Source organism: Phyllostomus discolor, chromosome 8, assembly GCF_004126475.2.
Source record: "Phyllostomus discolor isolate MPI-MPIP mPhyDis1 chromosome 8, mPhyDis1.pri.v3, whole genome shotgun sequence".
NCBI lineage: Eukaryota > Metazoa > Chordata > Mammalia > Chiroptera > Phyllostomidae > Phyllostomus > Phyllostomus discolor.
In genome coordinates this window covers 101,993,458-102,010,666 of record NC_040910.2, presented here as the reverse complement: position 1 = coordinate 102,010,666, position 17,209 = coordinate 101,993,458, and the positions used below count along the sequence as shown (strand labels likewise).

The 17,209-nt window shown below is 60.4% G+C and overlaps 1 protein-coding gene across 2 annotated transcripts; it reads left to right on the top strand.

The window, feature by feature from the left end:
* The first annotated feature begins 229 nt into the window (after nt 1-229).
* NXPH3 (neurexophilin 3) lies at nt 230-4,438 on the top strand. Of its 2 annotated transcripts, none has more exons than XM_028520383.2 (2): nt 230-729; nt 3,110-4,438. In XM_028520383.2, exons 1-2 carry the CDS (start codon nt 676-678, stop codon nt 3,812-3,814), a joined length of 759 nt encoding a protein of 252 aa, XP_028376184.1. In that variant the 5' UTR covers nt 230-675; the 3' UTR covers nt 3,815-4,438. The 2 variants fall into 2 exon arrangements, with proteins under 2 accessions (XP_028376184.1, XP_035889691.1); XM_036033798.1 differs by lacking the exon at nt 230-729 and adding an exon at nt 806-1,910.
* Nucleotides 4,439-17,209: the final 12,771 nt, after the last annotated feature.

Genomic DNA, 17,209 nt, shown 5'->3' with positions numbered 1-17,209 from the left:
CCCCGGCCCGTCCAGCCTCTTCTGTCCTGGGTCCCCGGGCTGCGGGCCGGCAGGGGAGGAGTTAACTCCGGAGGTACCGGCTGGGCTCACAGTACCTGCCGCTGCCGCCGCCGCCACCGCCGCCGCCGCCGCCGCCTGTAGGAGGGACGAGGCAGCAGGAGCCGCCTGGGCGCCGGGAGCGCTCCAGTCTGGCGGGTGCTGCGCGGGGAGCGGCGGACGGGTTCGGCGCCGCCAGGGGCGTCCGCCAGGGGGCGCGCCACGACGGGGCGGGAGGGGCCGTCTGGTCAGGGAAATTAGCACTAGGGACGGGCGCGCGCGCGGGTCCCCAGCACATCTGGGCGAGAGCGGCGCCGCTGGAACCGAGGGGGGCGCCGAGCGCAGATCTGGAGCGGCAGAGCCGCCTTGCAGCTGGGGCCCCTCGAGGCGCTCGGGGCGCCCATCTGGGACCTCGAGAGGGGGCAGCGCGGCGCGCAGCTGGACCAGGGAAAGGGGGCGGCGGCTGCACAGCTGGACCAAAGGGGGCGGGGTCGGTCCGAGGCGACTGGCAGAAGCGAGGGCCGCGAGTCACCAGCAATCGGAGCATGGGACGGCGCTCCTAAAAAGAGCAGGGGTGAGGCAGGGGCCTGGGACCCCGAGAGGAAAAGAGAGAAAGGGGCAAGAGAGCAAAGGAGAAGGATGCAACTGACTCGCTGCTGCTTCGTCTTCCTAGTGCAGGGCAGCCTCTATCTGGTAAGCGGTCCGCGGGGAGCTGCGCGGAGGGCAGGGGCTCGGAGGACTGGGGGAGAGCGCGGGAAGCTTCGCAGCCCGGAAACTTTCTCCCTTCCCCCCAGCATCCCCGGGATGGAGGGAACGCCTGGAGGCTGGGGGAGAGGGCGGGTCTGAGACCCAAGAAGGTACAGAAAGGGTTAATAGGGGCGGAGAGCGGGTGCTCGCCTGGCCCACCCATTCGGCCGCTGGTGGCGGGAGGTGCGACCAGCACGAGGGAAAAGGCCGGCAGCTAGGTCGCCAAGGGTTACCCGACCCCTTCCAGGCGCCCGCCCGGGACGCGTGGAGGAGGTGAGGGGGTGGGTTGCGGAGCTGGTGCCTGACCAAGTCAGGGGGCTTGGGCTTTTTCCTGATCTCGGGGACCCAGAGGGCCCCGGGCTGTGGGTCCCCTAGCGCGCGGAGCTGGTCCAGGCGGGGTCGGCCCCTGCGTCCGTCGCTCCCGCTCCCTCCCGCTCCCGCCCTCCCCGCCTGTTGTTTTCCTCTCCTCTCCCGGCTGCGCGCAGCCCGAGCCCCACAGGACCTGGGCAGGCGGCTCCCGCCCCGGGCTCTCGCGGCAGCTGAGCTGGGCACCCAGATCTGCTGGGCACCTTGATCTTGCTCGCGGCTGCTGGGTGGCCCAGGACGCCCGGGAACCCCACCCCAGGCCCCAGCCCAGGTCTTAACTCCTCTCCGACCCAGCGCCCCACCCCCATCCTGTCTTGGAGAAGCCTCAGCTCCACATCTGGATCTGCCCCTTTCCTCAAAACAATAATCCCCTTTGCCATCCCCCCTTTGCCACTCACTGTGTGGAAGAACCCTTCCCCTCTCTCATCCCACCTGCGGCCCTTCTCCCGGGCCTCCACCCATTCAGCTGTGACCCTCAGGGGCCAAGCGCACACAGGTCTGTAGCCTTCGGTCTAACCCCCAGGAGCCTCCCCTCCTGCTATCCTACCCTATCCCTGGGGCCTGGCAGGCAGGGCCACTGCACACATCCGGCCCACTGCCAGTGTCAGAACAGGGAGCAGAAGCCCCCAAAGGTCCCCTGGGGACCCCTCCAGACCCCAGCCCTCAGGCATCCCCCAGCCTCCCCTCAGGGACACCCTCAAATCCGGATGCCACCCCGCCGTGAACAGGTGCCCCCCGTGCTGGTAACATAGCCGCATAGGGTAAGTGCTCTCGTCAAAGGCTGCGCAGACACACCCCAGGCAGCTGCCCTCAGGAAACCTTGTCCGCTCCTGGACGCCCTCCAGAGCTGTCCCGTGTTTGAGCTCGGTCAGGCTGCCCCGCTGGCCGTGGCCACCGCTCTTCCCGGAAGCTGCCCCAGGAGTCGCCTGTTGCCAGAGTGGTCCAGCAGAGTTGGGCAGTCTGACAGGAGACTCCGGGTGGGGATGGGGACTGGGGCACATCTGGTCTGTGAGGCTGGGAGGGGGCGGCGGGGGCGGGGAGGGATGACCCTGGGTGACCGAGCCTCACAGTGACGCAGCCTTCGAAAGCTGGGTGCTCCTCTGTGAGATGCGGGTAAGAAGAACCCCAACCTCAGAGCGCAAGCAAGCAACGCCGGGCCTGTCATCGCCAGCGTCCCCCGTGGGGGTGTTCGGCTTGCTGCCCCCTGGGCTGTCCTCAGTGTGAAATTCACTCCAGCCCCCCTCCCCCCAGTCCTCTTGCATTTACACCTGAGAGAAGATGTCACCCTTTTCTTACTCCATCGTCTGTCACCCTGAGGGTAGAAGCTGTCCTAGGGCAGGGTGGCGCCTCATCCAGCAGACTAGGAAGCCCCGAAAGGCAGGGGCTGTACCTCTCCTGCCAAATGGGGGGCTCTTCCAGCTTTGGGAAGGAGCTCTCCCATCTGCCTTGGGGCTCTGAGGTCAGAGACTGTGTCCCCACCCCCCCCCATCAGCCTGGGACTCCACAGAGGCAGGGACTCTGCTGCTGCTGCGGCATCTGGGGGCTCTGTCAGCACAGGGACATGCTTCTGCCATGGGACAGCGGCTGTTCCAGGATCAGGTTGGGCCTCCCTCATCTGACTGTGCAATCCCCAGGGGTGAGGGCCACGAACCCCTGGAGGCGTGGTCCACCGCAGAGAATCCTCATCCATCCTTTTAGACTTTGAATAGTGGCCAGGGACAAGGCAGTGAGGAGGAGAGGTGCACGAGGGTGACCTGGGTGTCAGAACGTGAGATGGGACCGTGACGGCAGCCAGTGTACACCCAGCCCTTAACATACGTGGGCAGCGTGCAGGGGCCCCTCAGCTCCGAGTCAGTGGGAGAGACCGAGAGAGATGATGCTGGTGACGGGAAGCAATGGACCAGAACTCCTGGGTCCTCTGGGGACAGGGCTCTCACACTTACCCCCACTCCCCCCACAGGTCATCTGTGGCCAGGATGATGGGCCCCCTGGCTCCGAGGACCCTGAGCGTGATGACCACAAGAGCCAGCCCCAGCCCCGGATGCCTCGGAAGCGGGGCCACATCTCACCTAAGGCCCGTCCCCTGGCCAACTCTACTCTTCTAGGGCTGCTGGCTCCACCTGGAGAGGCCTGGGGTTTCCTCGGGCAGCCCCCCAACCGCCCCAACCACAGCCCCTCCCCTTCAGCCAAAGTGAAGAAGATCTTTGGCTGGGGCGACTTCTACTCCAACATCAAGACGGTCACCCTGAACCTGCTCGTCACGGGGAAGATCGTGGACCACGGGAACGGGACCTTCAGCGTCCACTTCCGCCACAACGCCACTGGCCAGGGCAACATCTCCATCAGCCTCGTGCCCCCCAGCAAAGCCGTGGAGTTCCACCAGGAGCAGCAGATCTTCATCGAAGCCAAGGCCTCCAAAATCTTCAACTGCCGGATGGAGTGGGAGAAGGTGGAGCGGGGCCGCCGGACCTCCCTCTGCACCCACGACCCGGCCAAGACCTGCTCCCGAGACCACGCCCAGAGCTCCGCCACCTGGAGCTGCTCCCAGCCCTTCAAAGTCGTCTGCGTCTACATCGCCTTCTACAGCGCGGACTACAGGCTGGTCCAGAAGGTGTGCCCGGATTACAACTCCCACAGTGACACTCCGTACTACCCCTCCGGCTGAGCCCGGGCAGGCCGCAGGGGCCGGGCTGGGGCTGGAAGGACAGGCCTGCCCGCACAGGAGGCCATCTGTCTGGACGCTGGGCAGGGGAGGGGAGGGGCCTCAGGCAGCGAGTGGGATGCAGAGAAGGGGAGGCCAAGTCTCACGCGGTGGGGAGGGGTCTCACGTGCGGCCCGTCCTGAGGTCGGGGAGCGACTAGGGCACAGGTGCCTGGAGGGGGAGTGGGCTCACCGCGTCCCCTCACGGGGTGTCCCCACGGAGTGAGAGGCAGGTGCTGTGTCCTGGGGCCGGCAGACCAGCGTGGCCTCAGTGAAGCCCTGGAGAGGAGCCCGAAACCTCAGCTCCCTCCCTCCATCCTGAGACAGAACGGCAACAAGCAGAGGGCTATTTCCTCAGCGCGGACACCGAGTAGGAAGGGGGGACGGCTGAGATGGGGCCTCCTGGGAACCAGCTCTTGGGGGCTGGGGGAGGAGGGGCTGCCCAGCCCCCTCAGTGGGCAGCCCGGAGCCCCTCATCCTGGACTGCGGACTGAGCTCGGCTTGAGGCTGAAGCGGTGACTTTGGAGTCTTCGATGTCCGTGACAAACAGATCATCGGCCATCTGCCCCCAGCCAGGCCACCCCTTTCCGAAATTTCCTCTCCTGCCATTGTGCCCCCACCCCTTCCCGCACGAATGGGACACCCATCTCCGGCTGAGGTGGGGGTGACCGTGGCTCTCCCAGCACCGGGGCCGTAGGTGGAAGCCCCCCCACCGCACGCTGTGTGCCCCTCCTCCAACCCAGCCCCGCTGGCTCCTCTGGGGGCCTCCTTGTCCAGCCGGCCACCCTTCAATATCAGTCTCGCCTGTGGGATCGGGGCCAGAGGGAGATGACGCCTCCCCTCTTGGCTGTGGGGCTGGGGGAGGCCACACTCTGGAGGGCGTGCTGGACCTGTTCCGTGGTGTCTGTCTGTGGGTGGGTGGGGGTGGGGAGTCTTGTGAAATCACCTGGTTGTCAACTTCCATGTGCCGAATCTTGTTCTTGGAGCAGGGAATAAAGCTTTCCCAGGGCACTGGATCCTTGTCAGGGGAGAGGGCCCCCCGGGCACCCCACAGTCCAGCTGGCTGGGCTGCAGGGCTCACACAGCCGGTGGGTGGTGGTGTCAGCCAAAGCAGCTCAGGGAGGGGGAGCTGGTGGGCGGGGTGAGCCAGAGAAGGGTGCCTCTTGTTACTCCCTGGGTCGCCATCTGGGTGGGCCCGTTGGGTGTCCCCGGTCCATCAGTGTTTTGCTGTGTGGCCTGGGGCATGTCCACTCTCTGGGTCCCTTTCCATATTCCCTCCCTATGAAATGAGGGGCTGGTTCGGCCCAGAGGCTCTCCAATGGGGGATGGGCCTCTGTACCACCACGAGGGTTTGTTACAACAGATTCCTGGGTCCCGTCCCGAGCAGGCTTGGGTGGGGCCTAAGCACTTGCCTTTCTCATCAGCGCCCACGGGGTGGGGGGTGCTGCTGCTCTGCGCTCAGGGGTCACGCTTTGAGGACCTTCAGATGAACTCTAGGCTCCTTTCCGGCTCCGGCTGCCCAGACTGAGGACTCGCCGCCGATGCTCTCCCCCGGCTGCGACTTGGGAAGGGCCCTTTCAGAGCATCAGGGGTGTTGGGATTGCAGTCTGATGACCTCAGAGTGAGGGCGCAGGCCAGGGTGGAATGGGGACAGACGGGGACTTAAATGAGCCATTGCCCCGCCACAGTGCACAGGAGGGCTTTGGAATGGGTGGCTGCCGGTGGCACCTCGTCTGGGAGCTGGCTGGGCCCTTTGGGGAGCAGTGAGGGGAAGGCTGAACCCTCACTGCCAAGATCACAGCGTCCTCTCTGGAGGTCACTCTGGGTCTGGAGGGCAGTGCTCAGGTCCCCTGGGTCCCTTTTGGCCATGCAGCCACCGTGAGGAGAGTCCTAGCAGGAGGGGAAGACGGTCCCGCCACCCCCAGGCTGTCCTCCCTGCCCAGCAGCGTCCGGCGTGGACCAGTCTCCCTCACACTGCAGAGCAGGGCTGGAGGGACCTTGGAAGCCACCTTGCGTCAGTGACTCAGAAAGGGCACATGACTTGAGCTCACATGCCTACTCCGGCCTCTTTGCCCTGCACCGTGTTTCCTGGGGCCGTCTCTCCGGGGCAGACCTGAGACACTCCCCCACGGCCCCGCCACCCTCTCCCTCCCCACCGTGGGGATGGGGACTCAGTGCTCAAAGGGGCCCAGGGCCTCGGGCCCTGCAGCAGGGGGCTTATGGCTGTAGAATCTGATGTGTTGTCCCACCGGCAGGTGCCCGCCCCCCAGACACCAGCGAGGAGCCCCTGTGGGTGCCAGAGGACCAGAGCAGGGGGTGTGTAGCAAGAGGTGGCCCTGGGTCCCCCTCTGTCTAGCCTAGCTGAACTGTCAGCAGGACCCGGGGACACTCTGACCCGCCCCCTCTGGCTCCTGTCCTCCTGTGGAGAGAGCCAGATGCCGCCGACAGCTGGAGGGCCGGCCGGCCTGGCACGCAGCTCTGCCTGCGCAGGGGGTGGGTTCGTTTTAATAACTTCATTTCACCCGCACACACACGCCGCCGCCTCATCCTCCTTTCTGCCTTCCCCATCACCCAGCCGCTCTTCTCAGCTAGGATCTTGCTGACAGATACCCTCCGAAATCATAATTCTTTTGGAATCACCCTCTGGGCCCTACTATTCTTGCCATTACGATACTTCCTGTACCATTTGTCTTCACAAGGGTAAGGGGTCCATCCAGCTGCCTCTGGCTACAAAGGCGCCAGCCTCTGCTCCCTTGGTGAGCAATGGCTATGGCGTCCCCCCGGGAGAGGGACCCCACTCACTGAGATGGACACACACCCTTCCCCACCCACCACCACCCTCCGGTGACCAGGCCTGGGTCCTGTGGCCCTGCTCCCCGAATGCTCTGCCTAGCTGGGGGCTACCCCAGGGCGGGTTCTTGTCGCCTCCATCCTAGTGGAGGCCCTAGGACATGCCCACCAGGCCAGGGGCTCTTTGGGGTCACAGCATGGCATCTCCCCATCAGCCTGAGAGCCAGGGTCTGTGCCTTCCCCATCGGACTGGAGGCCTCCTGAGGGCAAGGCCCGCAGTGTGGACGTGGGGGTCCCCTGGAGACCATCTCTGTACTTGGACTTGGTACAGGCGCCGGTGGGGCCTCAGCAGCTGCCTCTCTGATGGGTGAGTCTGCCCAGCAGCCTGGGAAGCTCGTTGGAGGGGATGCCCGTTAGGTCGACGGGTGGCAGGGCCCAGCCTTTCCCCCCCGACGAAGCTTGAGGCAAAGCAAACGGGTGTCTGGGCCCCTCCCTCCTCGGTCTCCTTTCCTGGGATGAGCAAGCAGGAACTGAGTCACCCCCCTCCCCCTCTTTGGCAGGAATGCTGGTGACCTTGCATGTGGCAGACTCCTTTGGCGAGGCCCATTGCTCAGAGACGCGTGAGGCAGTGGGTGGGTGGGGAGGCTCAGGGAAGGATGTGGGGGGCAGGGGTGGAGGCGTCCAAAGGGCACGGGGTGACCAGGGACCTGGATTACTGAGTGGATGTGTGCAGGGCGGCAGTCCCCGATCTTTCTGGCACCAGGGACTGGGTTTTCCATGAGCGGGGTGGGGGTGGTGAGGGTGGGCACAGGACGTAAAGCTCAGGTGGGGAGGGTAGGAGGTGGCGCTCAGGCGAGCTTCCCCATCCACCTGTTCCTACAAGGCCGCCGACCCCACCAGTACCGGTCCTTGGCCAGCGGGTTGGGGACTGCTGGTGCAGGGGTTGTGGGGGGTACGATGAGCCAGTCGCTCTGTGCTGGAAAGTGATCCAATGTCACGGTTGAGAGTGGGAGAGAGAAACGTTACTTCCAAAGACGCTGAGCCTTACAGTCCTGTCAGGGGAACCGGGGGCTGGGGTGATAGGCGAGGAGAGGCACCACCAGCCCCACGAGGCAGGAGCAGCGTAGGGTGGGGGCAGCACCTGCCGACGACACCAAGATCCTAGAGTGGCCACTGCTGCCGTCTCCGAGGCGCACGTGGCGGAGGGGACCTGGCACTCCGCAGCTGGGGGCTGGCTTCCGGCCCCCTGGGGCGGGGGGCCGGCCTGTGTCCTGTGGACCTGCCAAGCTCAGAGCCTGACCTGATAACAAACAACCCGAAAGAAAGATGCCTGGTTCTCATCGCAGGGCCGCCTGGCGGGGTGGTCCCGAGACACAAGCTGGCACCTCCTGAACCACAGAGGCCGCCAACGAGCGAGCCACGTAAGTGCTATGGGAAGATGGGGCTGGGTCCCCATCCAGGGTCTGTCATTTATTAGCTAGGTGGCTTGGACAGATGACATAATCTCCCAGAGCCTCCTTCTGTGAAAAACCAGCATCCGCCTCCCTTGGAGCATTGTTGGGAGAATCATATAAACTGCTCAACAAACGTACTTCCTCCTCTTTGTCGTTGGAGATGGGTTGACATCAGCTGCAGCCTTGCTCCTGGGGCAGCCAGGTGGAAGGACCCGGGCTAGACGTGGGAGGCCTGGGTTCCTGCCCTGGTTCTGCCCCATAACGCATGTGGCCGAGACCGATGATGGTTTTAGAGCATCCATTCCCCCTTTCTTCATAGTCATGAAACCCTCAGTTTCTAACTGGGCACATGGCTGCCTGAAATAAATACATTTTTCTGCCTCCTTTGTGCCGAGGTGTGATCATGTGACTAGGATATGGGCAGTGCTGTAGCAAAACGGTCATTAGGCGACTTCCAGAAACCTTCAGACAGCTTAGCCCTTCTTTGTTCCATCTTCCATCCTGCTGCCTGGAATATGCATGTGATTGCTGGAGCTCTGGCTGCCATCTTAGGCCATGAGAATAAGAACCATAGCCTAGAAATGATTGGAAACATCTTGTTCCCTGAAAAATTTGTGGGATAGAAATATCATACCAGCCCTAGGCTGCCTGTCTTCAGATTTTTATGGGAAAGAAAAAAATCCAATTTCTGCCTCATTTCTATCAAGTTTCTATCTATCTTACTGGGTCTCCATTTCTAGCAGTTAAATCTGGCCCCAGCAAATCCAGTGGATGTGTTTGAACACTTTACTTCTGCAGACCGCGGTGTCCCCACTGGTGGGAAGGAGACAGTGCCCACCTCTCGTGCAGCACGTCAGAGGTCTCACAGACTCACTGACAGGACGAGCAGGGGAAAGCTCTGGTCCTCCGCCCTGTCTCCAGCATCAAAGCACACGGCTTCTGTGGGTGGGTGGGGGGGGGGCACGCGGCTTGCAGCTGCACTGCAGGGCGCTGCTGAGGGGCGGGAAGGATTCTCCCGCCTTGTCTGGAAGGCCTTTAGTCCCCCAGTTCAGCCCGCCCACGTCTCAGTCCCCATCCACGCTCTGACATTGGTGACATAGAATCCTCGTTAAGGGCCTGACTGATCCCAGACAGATGGGATCCTAATTTAATTAAAAACCTTTAATTACCTGTGACAACACAGTGCTGGAAGTCCAGTGCAGAAGGGGGCCTGGGACGGGGTGAGGGGAGTGGTTGGCGGGGCAGAGCACCGGCTGCCCTCCCATCACCCAGGGAACCCGAGGGTGTGAGGCGAGTCTCCCACGCGGAGACAAAGGCCCACGCTGCATGGGCCAGCCAGCGTGGCCCATGCTTTGGGCTGGGTGGACGGCCAAGTGGGGGCGTTGGGCAGACCCGGCCTCGGGGAGCAGAGCGCCAGGCCGTTGAGCCCAAAGCTATCAGTGGTGGTCTGTGCTTACAGACACCAGCAGAGACTGATTGGCCTCAGACCTGAGCTCCCCCGAGCTCCTGGCCCTGCCCAGGACGCTGGGTGGGAGCGGCCGTGGTTCTGATTCCTCTGGAACGGACCTGGCTTGAGAAACAGGGGCAGCCCTGCACCCACCAGAGGAAACCCATGCCCTTGCAAATGGGGACTTTCCTCAGGGGTCGTCCACCTGGGGAGTGGACGAAAGGGGGTGACTAGGGCCATGTAGTGTCTCGGGGACTAGGAGGGACACCCCCCTCCCCGGTACTGGGCCTCACCTGGCCCCTCCCTCTGAAGGCAGGAGGAGGAGGGAGCCCGGCCCGGCCCAGAGCCCTGGCAGGGCCAGATCCGGAAACCCGGGCTCTCCGTGCCAGGCTATTTTTAAGCTTTGTGGACATCATACGTTAATACCCTTCTGTTCTCTTAGTACTTATTCACTCGACAAATACTGTCTAATAAAGCCTCTGTAAGTTCCAGCTGGTGTCCACGGTGCCAGGAGAGCCAGGGGGAGAGGTTTCGGTCCACGTCAGAGCCGCTGTCTGAAAGGAAATGTCCCACAGGGGCCAGGGTGATGTCAGCGGCCAGTGGAGGGAGAAACCCCCAGCAGAAAGAAGCTGGGGGAGGGGGAGGGGGCGCCAGTAGGCCACGCCTCTCGGGACCCAAAGGTTCTCCTCCGCAGGGTTCTGAAGCCGGGCGGCTCCGTCGTTCGCCCTGCTGATCGTGCCCCCCTCCCACCCCGCCCTGGTCCCCAGGCCTTTCGGTCCCACGTGCTCACCCCGTCCTGTCTTCCCGAGTCCAGCCCCAAGTGCACACGCATCTTGCTTCCTCTGTGATCCTCTGAAGGGCCTGTTCCTACCTCTGACTCAGGTTGCGTCTGGAGCACTTTGTACCTCCCAACTTGGGGACAGCAGGAACTGTGGATGTACCCCTCCTCCCCACCCCCGCCTTCGACAAACAAGACACAGCTGTCTCCCCCTCCACGTGTCCAGTCCAGAGGGCCTGGAGGCCCCCAGAGGCAGGAGGCCCTACCTCTGAGGTGGATCCCATGAGCTCACCTGGCCCAGGTGTCCTGCACACCACGCTCTCCATGGGCCTGGTTGGACACTGTGCTGGGGTGTGAGCACAGCCTCTGCCCCGCCACCGTGGGAAAAGGGAGTGACGACCGGACGACGAGCCACTGCACTGATCCCATTCCAGCAGGCCCAGGTCCTCCGGCCGGAAGAGACCCAGGTTAGCTCCTGGGGTGCAGTGGGGGGCACTGGGAGTCACAGGAAGAGCCAGGCCTTGGGCTCCTAACCCAGTGCTGCTCTTCCCCTCACACCAGGCCCCCTCTCATGGCGAGCTCGGGTGGTCGCACCTGCGGGTAAGTGGCATGCTTGGTCCCAAGGAGCCCAGGCTCCCCCACTGTGGGCTCAAAGTGAGACCATGCCCAGCTACGATGTGTTTAAATGGAGCTGGGCTCTCGTCTTAGCTGTCCTGTGATCTTGATCTAGTCACCTCGCCTCTCGGGGTCTTGGAGGGCTGTGCTCCCCTGACTTGCTCACCGCTGACTGAGGGGCAGGCTGGCTCTGTGAACAGTGGCATCATGTCAGTGTGGGGCTGTTGCCATCTAGCGCGCCCCCCATGTCCCCCCTTCCCAGGGCTCACGGCACAGCAGAGCCCGCTGGGCAGGGGCAGGGCTGGCTTTCTTGCAGGGAGGCTGCGTAGTGCAGCTGCTGAGAACACGGGTTCTGGAGCCAGGTGGCCTAACTGTAGACCTCGGGCAAGTGACCGAACGTCTTTGTGTCTCAGTTTCCCCACCTGTAAAATGAGGGTGACCTCCACCTGCCCGAGGGCTGCTGTGCATTGGATGGGGTACAGCAGCCGGGACGGTGTCTGGCTGGAGTGTGAGGCTGCGAGTGCAGCCCTGCACACGGGGAGGGGGCGGGCTCTGGGCCCTGGCAGGCTGGCAGGCGGGCTGGCGAATGGCCACGGGTACTCATCCTTGCTGCAAGAAGAATGTGCAGGGAAACCCCACAGGGAAGGCTGGAGTTCTGTCAGGTCTACGGAACACGGCACTTACACAAAGGAACTTACTTCTGTTCTCCTTGATTCTGTACTCCGGAAGCCCCTGGGGCACATTCAGGGGCTCCAGTGCACAGTCCCCCCGGGACTTGTCCCCGTAAACATAACACAAGGCTCAGGGAATGCAGGTGGCCTAAGGGTCTTTATTGAGAAGCACACGGTTCAACCCCCAGGGCAGGGCCCTCCCCACCGAGAGCCCCTCCTGCCCCAGTTCCGGCCCCCGCGCCCCACCCCCCACCCCACACACCCCGATGTCTCCCCCTGCCCCGTCTTCAGGTCACCTCCACTGGATAGATCAGTTTCTCGTCAGAGAAACTGATCTCCTCCAGGCCTGGGTGGCCTGTGGTTCCCTCCTCCAGGCCTGGGTGGCCTGTGGTCCCCTGCTGCCACCCCTGGGAACTGGTGTGTGAAGAGCACCAGCTTGGACTGTACCAGAGAGTGAGTCCCCGGGGACTGGGCCTTGCGTGGCCCGTTTCTTCCACACCTTGGGGAGGGCCAAGTGCATGGAGTACGCACAGGGCTCAGCCAGTACACCTTGACTCATGGGTGAACTCTGAATTCCATTTCTATGGTGGGCGTCTTTCGCAAACAAGGACGGGACAAAGGAGAGACACACACAGGTCAAGAGGCAGCTGAACCCTGCAGGGTGGCATCTGCAATAGATGGGAATGAGGCTGGTGTGGGGACACTGGGGGCAGGTGAGGGGTGCAAGGGGGTGGGAAGGTATATAAATGCCCCACTAACCAGTCTTGGCAGCCCCCGGGTCTGGGCGCGGAGGGGGCCGCTGCTGCTCAGTCAGGCTCTGCCATCTGCCACATCTCAGCGGAGACCAGCACTGGAGGGCTCGTTGTAGGCAGAGGTTTGTGTGTGTGTGGGGTTTTTTTTTTTTTTTTTTTTTGCGCCTTTCTTTTTATTTTTTTATGCGGCAGGATCAGGCTCAAGATGTCACTCTAGTGAGCAGGACTGGAGACAGGGTAGAGAAATGTCTAGGAAAACGAAGGAGAAATAAATGGAAGCTTCTATGCTCCAGGAGGAAGGAACATCAGGGGCAGAACAGGAGAAAAAGAGAAGCTAAAAAAGAAAAAAAAAGTGTAAAAAAGATGGGCTTGATTTGGCAGGTGTGCACACCCCCCCCCCCCTTTCCCTGGCCCCTGGGAGGCAGCAACAGTCCAAGAAACAGGGCTCCTGGGTCCTAAAGTTACCTGCACCCTCTCCCCACGCCTGATGTTCACACCTGTTAACACAAGTTGGTGTGCTCCCACCCCGCCTGTTACCCCCCTCCCCGGAGCGCCTTGTGTCAAGCACTCCTAGCTTTTGGGGATGACACCCATGATGACAGTGGTGACCATACATGAAGAACGAGTTATTCCAGGTGGCTGGGAGACCTGGCGCAGGCGGACTCTTCCCTGAAACCTCCGTGGACTCCCCCTGCCACACACGTTACAGCAGGTGCGAGCCCAGAGCACCCGGGGTGCTTTCAGGAGATTCCCACGCTCCCAAAGGTGCCCAGCCCAGTGTCTCATCACGCAGATCTAGGTTCCATTCCCAGAAATCATACGAGGCAATGGACTCAAAAGACTACATATGGCTTGGGTTAGAACCAGAGAGAATGAAGTAGCAGTAACGGTAACATCAGCATCAGTATACCTTGCTGGAGCCCTTGTTCAATGGCAATCGCTGTGTTAAGGAACTGACATACACTTTCCTCATTCATGTCCCAGGAGGACTCCATGAGAGACGCCCATTTTGCAGATGAGAAAACTAAGGCTCGCCCTGGCAAGTGCTTCGGCCAGCATCGTGAGCATGGTGGGAGGCCGGCGCCAGGCTCTGGGCTCCAGGTGCTGTGCTCTGCAAACACCCACCTGCTCTGGACCCTCCCTGCGTGCAGCCTGCACTCTCACCAGCTCCTCCCCAACGGCAGCTCAGATCGCTGCTCACCCGCCGCCCTTTCCAGGAATGCTCAGCCATTGCCCTTATTTCCTGATGGACACTGAAAGACGTACCCATCCCCCAGATAAAAACGTGCTCAACTTCCCAGTACCAGACAAATCCCCTTGTTTCTGCAGGACTCTCCTCAGACGCAAAGAGAATGTCCCTCCTCTGCCTCAGGCCACCCCACCTTCTCGCCCTAGCCCTCTTGGAACCTCACAGCACAGAGGATCTGCTCTCTGCTGGACCTCGGAGTGCCCACTGCTTTCACTTCTACTGGACCCTTCCCACCAGCTTTAAACACGCTGGTGCTGCTTTCACATAGGGAAAAGCAGAACACCCCCAGCCCTCACTCGCTTCCCTCCTCCAGTTACTGCCTCAGCCTTGCCCTGCCCTTCACTGCCACCCACTGGCCCATACTCCTTGCCTTCTTCCTCGCCTCCCATCAGCCCCTCCCCTCACCCCAGCCGGGGTCCCTGCCCTGAAATGGCTCTGGCTGGCGTCACCAACGCCTTTCATGATGCTAGCTTCCATGAGCGTTTTAAAATTCTTTCTCTTATTCTCGAGCATTTGATACTTTCAACAATTTTGTATTGCTTTTCATTTACATGTTTTCTTCCTGTCTTGACCAGTTGTTCTCCTTTGTGGCTTATCTTCTTTCACCAGCCTTTTAATATAAGAGCTCCTTAAGGTTTCGTCCTGGGCCCCCTTCTCCCCTCACTCTGCACTCCTTGGAGATCCAACAGACCCCAGGGCCTCAGCGATACCTACAACCCAGCACCTCCCCAGAACCTTCTCTCCAGGCTCCCCCGCTCCTCTGAGGCCCAGGCTCCCAAGTTCAACAACAGCCCACGTGATGCCTCCCGCTTGGGCCTCTCAAGGCATCTCACCACCGAGTGACATTAACGACCAAATCTCCATCGAGCCTGTTTACATTCCCATCAGTCTGTACTTTGGGGAGTCCATCCCAGTCACCCCCCCACCCCTCCTGTATCCAGCCCATCCAGGTCTGCCCAATCTGCCTCCTCCATCTCTCAAGTACGTCCGCGCTGCTCCAGCTCTGCCATTCCCCTCATTCGAGTTATCTCTTGCCTTCCTCCATTCCTGCTTTCAACATTAACTTTGCTATATTCCAGCTGAAGGGCTTATTAAGATGAAACTCTTGTCACCCCTCTTAAAGCTCAGTGATTTTCCCGCTGTGCTTCGTACAAGCCCCGTACGGTGTAAACATGACCCGGGAAGGCCCTGTCAGCCGGGTGTCCAGCGTGCTCCTGGCCTCTCTCCGCCCCAGCCGCCCGGCCTCCCGGAGTGCACCACGCTCCCTCCTGACTCAGGGCTTAATGTATGCGATTTCTTCCTCCAGGAACTCCAACCAAGCTGACAGCTCCCCATCCTTCAGCTCTCGCCTTCAAACGCTGCTGTCTGTGGGAAGCCTTTCCAGATGTCCCAGGTGAGATGGATTCCCCACTCCCAGGCCGTCACCGTGCCCGATCCATTCATGCGGAGCACTCACCTCGGTGGGACATTATGTACTCGGGGGGTTCCTAAGGACACTATCTCCCCATAACGAGAAGCAGCTTTACTCGCTGGTTATGCCTAGAAACTGGCACAGCTGCTGGCACACCATCTAGCAAATGTATAAATCAATTACTAGCAAAGGAAACAAAGCGTTCTAAGAATTCCTTCTTAAAAGGCCAAACCAAGGCACAGTTTTTAAAACTTTGGTGGGCACAGGAGACCCTAGGGACCACCTGTTCATATGCTGACCACTCTCCAATGTCCTGTCCTTTCTGTTTTCCTCCTGAACTTCTGTGCGGGTGAGACGGGGGCGGGGGGGGGGGTGGTATACGCTCACCGGAGACCACAGCCCTGGTCTCCAGGAGGCTGAGGATGATACCGGATTGTCTGTCAGGGATAGGCCTATTTCTCATTAGTGTCTCAATAAAACACACACTTCCAGTACTGGTAAGGGAGAGAAAAAAAACATTTGAAAGCAGAGATCAAAATGTGTTCATGTGACTATAGGTCCATGCAGCAATGCTGATTCACCTACAGATGCCAGATAGGTGGTTCTCCAACATCTTCGCCGATGAGCTGGGCCGTGCGGGTTTCCAGGAAACGGTGAGGCGCACAGATGTTGGCGGGAAGACGTGGAACCACACCGGTGAGTGGTGTGTCGGAGCTCGTTCACACTGGCCCTCCAGAGCCAACGGTCAGATCCTGAGGCATTTCAAGAGCTTGTTGTCAAGTGGCCAGTTAAAAATTAAGTTGTATTAACATACGACGAATAGCAAAGGTAACACTCAGAATTCACCTCCTCCTAATTATTTTACTCTCTGCTATTGTGCGTGCTCTTGAGGTTTTATACATCTGTGTACCCGCCCGTACGGGGGAAATGCTAGGTAAGGGTGAGCTGTGTGCCCCTTCCCGACTCTTCGCTCGGGCACGGGCGCCCAACCCAAGACCTGCACTTGGCCCAGCACAAAATCATAAATTTACTTAAAACATTGTTTTTGTTGGTGTTTGTGTATTTCATGTGTGGACCAAGACAATCCTTCTTTGAGTGTGGCCCAGAGACGCCAAAAGGTTGGACACCCCTGCGTGCTGGGGTCTCCTTGGAAGTCTGAAATGGGCCACGGGGGGAGCACCCACACCACGGAAACTGACCAGCGCTGCCGATCAGAGCGTATCTGGGGGGACTGAATGACACTCCTTTAGCAGCACCCCACGGACCAAGCCACTGGCTCGTGAAAATGTACGTCTGAGGGGTTTCCAGTAAGCGTGAGGCAAACTTTTACTTGGACGATGGACAGACTGAAGTACAGACACACGTGTCTGTCTTTAGGAAACCATTCTCAAAATCGTGGCAGGGCTGAAGGTGCTCGTCTCTTCTCAATTTAAAGCTATAATTATCCTATAAACACGACTTTTGTTACAAATACCAGTTATGAAAGTATCTAATTTTATGGAACAACCTGTACACGATGACTTCCAGACAAAAATAAATGTGTTGACTAAATTGAGACATAAGTTCTTACGAGTGGGTGGGAGAGATTCCCTTCCTCTCTCCCTGCCAAACTTCTGGAGACAGTAGCTCGCACTCAATCTGCGTGCCTACCTTCTTGGCGGTCTTGGCTTCTGCCTCCATCACTTGACAGAAACTGCTCGAAGGTAACCACTGACCTCCTTTTGCGTCAAGTCAGTATCTACGCTTTCAGTCCTCCAGGCCGTCCCCCTGCCTCCTTCACTGGACGGAACCAGACTGGAGCAGAGACCCTCCCTGCCACCGCTGCAAGCCCAGCCTCGTACAGTGCTGGCACCTTCTCGTGCTCGGCCGTCGGTTGTTGCATCAGTGGCCTGAGTTTTCATTTCTGTGACCTTGAGTATGTCCTCGAAGTTTTCTGGATGTCTGTTTCTCAGACATGAAAGGAAGGTGAACTGTGTGTGTGGGGGGGGCCCTTTTTCTCTTCAGTCTGTCCACAGCTCACCTCTAAGGGGCTCGAGGGGGCTGAAACTCTCCCCCACTTCAAGTGCGCAGTAGGAGCAGGTACGTCCTCTTTCCTGCCTGGCAAACTCCTGGATTTTCACTCTCTGTTCCTTGGACCTATGCCCCGAAACTACTCCTTTGCCTTCTGTTGCTCCTTGGCCCGGAGCCAGGTTG

Coding starts and splice junctions, on each gene's coding strand:
- NXPH3 (XM_028520383.2), top strand. CDS start 676: ATGCAACTGACTCGCTGCTGCTTCGTCTTCCTAGTGCAGGGCAGCCTC. Junction 730..3,109: donor TGCAGGGCAGCCTCTATCTG/GTAAGCGGTCCG, acceptor CTCCCCCCACAG/GTCATCTGTGGCCAGGATGA.